At 50.1% G+C, this 4,334-nt stretch overlaps 1 protein-coding gene across 1 annotated transcript; it reads right to left on the minus strand.

The window, feature by feature from the left end:
• Positions 1-1,897: 1,897 nt before the first annotated feature.
• Positions 1,898-4,198, minus strand: LOC311122216 (ephrin-B1-like; the record flags this gene model as incomplete). The annotated part of the gene is made up of 2 exons (XM_084196605.1): positions 1,898-2,968; positions 4,045-4,198. 2 exons carry the CDS (start codon positions 4,196-4,198, stop codon positions 2,562-2,564), a joined length of 561 nt encoding a protein of 186 aa, XP_084052731.1. The 3' UTR covers positions 1,898-2,561.
• Positions 4,199-4,334: the final 136 nt, after the last annotated feature.

Raw genomic sequence — 4,334 nt, forward strand, 5'->3', positions numbered from 1 at the left:
TGGGAAAATGAGAGGGTGATGGTGTTGGTGAAAGAGTGGAGGAAACAGTGAGATCTTAGCTTCTATCCATGTAGATGTATTTGTAGGGAAAGCTACTAAAATACAACAGGTCTGTGGAGTGATGTAGGATCATACTACAGACAGTAAGGCAGACAGTAGAGGTGTGAGGCTAGAGACAGTAGAGGTGTGAGGGTAGAGACAGTGAAGGTGTGAGGGTAGAGACAGTAGAGGTGTGAGGGTAGAGACAGTAGAGGTGTGAGGGTAGAGACAGTAGAGGTGTGAGGGTAGAGACAGTAGAGGTGTGAGGCTAGAGACAGTAGAGGTGTGAGGCTAGAGACAGTAGAGGTGTGAGGGTAGAGACAGTGAAGGTGTGAGGGTAGAGACAGTAGAGGTGTGAGGGTAGAGACAGTAGAGGTGTGAGGGTAGAGACAGTAGAGGTGTGAGGGTATAGACAGTAGAGGTGTGAGGGTAGAGACAGTAGAGGTGTGAGGGTAGAGACAGTAGAGGTGTGAGGGTAGAGACAGTAGAGGTGTGAGGGTAGAGACAGTAGAGGTGTGAGGGGAGAGACAGTAGAGGTGTGAGGGTAGAGACAGTAGAGGTGTGAGGGTAGAGACAGTAGAGGTGTGAGGGTAGAGACAGTAGAGGTGTGAGGGTAGAGACAGTAGAGGTGTGAGGGTAGAGACAGTAGAGGTGTGAGGGTAGAGACAGTAGAGGTGTGAGGCTAGAGACAGTAGAGGTGTGAGGGTAGAGACAGTAGAGGTGTGAGGGTAGAGACAGTAGAGGTGTGAGGGTAGAGACAGTAGAGGTGTGAGGGTAGAGACAGTATAGGTGTGAGGCTAGAGACAGTAGAGGTGTGAGGCTAGAGACAGTAGAGGTGTGAGGGTAGAGACAGTAGAGGTGTGAGGCTAGAGACAGTAGAGGTGTGAGGGTTGAGACAGTAGAGGTGTGAGGCTAGAGACAGTAGAGGTGTGAGGGTAGAGACAGTAGAGGTGTGAGGGTAGAGACAGTAGAGGTGTGAGGGTAGAGACAGTAGAGGTGTGAGGGTAGAGACAGTAGAGGTGTGAGGGTTGAGACAGTAGAGGTGTGAGGGTAGAGACAGTAGAGGTGTGAGGCTAGAGACAGTAGAGGTGTGAGGCTAGAGACAGTAGAGGTGTGAGGCTAGAGACAGTAGAGGTGTGAGGCTAGAGACAGTAGAGGTGTGAGGGTTGAGACAGTAGAGGTGTGAGGGTAGAGACAGTAGAGGTGTGAGGCTAGAGACAGTAGAGGTGTGAGGGTAGAGACAGTAGAGGTGTGAGGGTAGAGACAGTAGAGGTGTGAGGGTAGAGACAGTAGAGGTGTGAGGGGAGAGACAGTAGAGGTGTGAGGGTAGAGACAGTAGAGGTGTGAGGGTAGAGACAGTATAGGTGTGAGGCTAGAGACAGTAGAGGTGTGAGGGTAGAGACAGTAGAGGTGTGAGGGTAGAGACAGTAGAGGTGTGAGGGTAGAGACAGTAGAGGTGTGAGGCTAGAGACAGTAGAGGTGTGAGGGTAGAGACAGTAGAGGTGTGAGGGTAGAGACAGTAGAGGTGTGAGGCTAGAGACAGTAGAGGTGTGAGGGGAGAGAGGAACACACACGCTATCTGGATCCCCAGCAGAGGTCTGCCTGACACACAAACACACACACACACACACACACACACACACACACACACACACACACACACACACACACACACACACACACACACACACACACACACACACACACACACATCAGTGGAGGCTGGTGGGAGTAGCTATAGGAGGACAAGCTCATTTTAATGGCTGGAATGGAATTAATGGAACGGAGTCAAACATGTCGTTTCCATATGTTTGATACCGTTCCAATTATTCCATTCCAGCCATTACAATGAGCCTGTCCTCCTATAGCTACTCCCACCAGCCTCCTGTGACAAACAGAGGACAGGAGGAGAGAGCATAGGAGGAGAGGACAGGAGGATAGAGGACAGGGGGATAGAGGACAGGAGGAGAGGACAGGAGGATAGAGGACATGATTATAGAGGACAGGAGGATAGAGAACAGGAGGATAGAGGACAGGAGGAGAGAACAGGAGGATAGAGGACAGGGGGAGAGGACAGGAGGATAGAGGACAGGAGGAGAGGAGGACAGGAGGAGAGGACAGGAGGATAGAGGACAGGAGGATAGTACAGGAGGATAGAGGACAGGAGGATAGAGGACAGGAGGATAGAGGACAGGAGGATAGAGGACAGGAGGATAGAGAGTAAAACATCATACTACAGAGCCAAACAACAAGACGAGATGTACTGGACAGTTTCTGGACAGTTCAGTTTTTCTCGATCAGTCCATGGTCCACTGTCAGGTGTCCTTCTCCTCAGGTCAGTAGGTGGTAGAAAAACATGGGCTTGTTAAAAGCGAAGTCCCCAAGTTAAAATAAAACGTTAGTCCAGTAGTAGAGTAATCAATCGCTCCTCTACTTCTTTCTTTAACTCACACCGTAGTGGATGTTCAATCGCTCCTGTCCTCTCAGACTTTGTAATAAATGTTCTCTCCTCTCCTCCTCTCTCAGACTTTGTAGTAGATGTTTGCTGGGCTCTGCGGAGGCATCTCCTGTACGATATAAACAGGATGTCCGTAGTCACCGCTCACCTTCTCGTAGTGAGGGCAGTAGTTATTCTCTGTCCGTAGCGGGATGATGAGGTCATTGGGTTCCGTCCCGGCTGTGCCCCCGCTGCCAGGCAGCTTGTTCTGATTGGACAGCGTGCTGAGTGACAGGGCGGAGGGGTGGGGCTGGGCGTGAGAGTGCTTCCGGGATCTCTTCCTCATCTTGATGAGCAGGATGACGAGGAAGAGGATGAGGAGGAGGAAGATGATGCAGCCGGCTCCAATGGCTGAGAACACAGCGACCTTTGACCCCAGAATGCCGTCACTGCTGCTTGAGCCTCCTGACCTGTTGTCCTGGTTTATAGAGTCTGAAGGAGGGAGGAGGGAGGGGAAGAGAGAGAGAGAGAGAAAGAGGGAGGAGGGAGGGAGGGGGGAGAGGGAGAGAGAAAGAAACAAAAAGTGAGTTTGTACAATTGTGCATTCAGTTATAGAAATGTATATGATTATTGTTTTATAGCTTAACGAAATGAATGCCTAGAACAACGATGAATTCTTCGCATTTGTTTAGGGTGATTGACAAGCGCTATTGATGTCATCTAATTTAATTAGTTTAATCAAGATGCCCCTGTAATGTAATCTGTGGTTAACAGCCAATATCACTCAGATTAATAGGACTGATACAGACGAGGCAATAGCCAAGACTACAGAAATATGTTTCAAACGTCCAGGCCACAGTTATCCCCAGGAGAGGCCGGTGGGGGGGTGGGGTGTGGGGGGGGGGGGGGGGGGGGGGGGGGGGTGATGGGGAAGAGGGTGAGAGGTGGGGGGAAGGGAAGGAGGGTTACAGGAAAAAAAAGTGAGTAGCTCCTCAACTGACTGAAATCGGAGCAGAATCAAATCTGTTTTCCATATATATCAGCAGCTGCTGCCAGAAATCTCTCTGTCACTCTCTCCCTGTCCAAACTTCTCTCTCCCTGTCCAAACTTCTCTCTCTCCTTCTATCTCTCCCTTCTCTCTCTCCCTGTCCAAACTTCTCTCTCGCCTACTCTCTTCTCTCTCTCCTTCTATCTCTCCCTTCTCTCTCTCCCTGTCCAAACTTCTCTCTCGCCTACTCTCTTCTCTCTCTCCTTCTCTCTCTCCCTGTCCAAACTTCTCTCTCGCCTACTCTCTTCTCTCTCTCCTTCTATCTCTCCCTTCTCTCTCTCCCTGTCCAAACTTCTCTCTCGCCTACTCTCTTCTCTCTCTCCTTCTATCTCTCCCTTCTCTCTCTCCCTGTCCAAACTTCTCTCTCGCTTCCTCTCTTCTCTCTCTCCTTCTATCTCTCCCTGTCCATGACCCGCCCCCCACACTTTTCATGGGGTTCTATGTTCTTTAGGTTCTATTTGTTCTATTGGGTTCAGTTGGGTTCTGTCAGGTTCTAAAGAGGTTAGGGTTGTTTTCTCACCAGTGTTGCCTGGCTCTCCTGCTCCAGGCAGCTGGTTGTCCTCAGGGCTAGGACTGGAGTCTCCTCCCAGACTGTTGTCCTTCTCTCTCTCTGGTTCCTCTGGTAATACAGGGTCTGGTAGAACAGTGTTGGGGTCTGAAACATAGGACACCATGTTAAATATCTCTGTATGATAGTGAGACATAGAGACACACGCACGTACACGCACACACGTATACACACAAGCGCGAACGCAGACTCCCACTCAGCAGTCTAGGGAAAATAATACACTAAGGTTACGTTTTTATTGT

This window comes from Coregonus lavaretus (genome assembly GCF_964263955.1).
Source record: "Coregonus lavaretus genome assembly, contig: HAP1_SCAFFOLD_5579, whole genome shotgun sequence".
NCBI lineage: Eukaryota > Metazoa > Chordata > Actinopteri > Salmoniformes > Salmonidae > Coregonus > Coregonus lavaretus.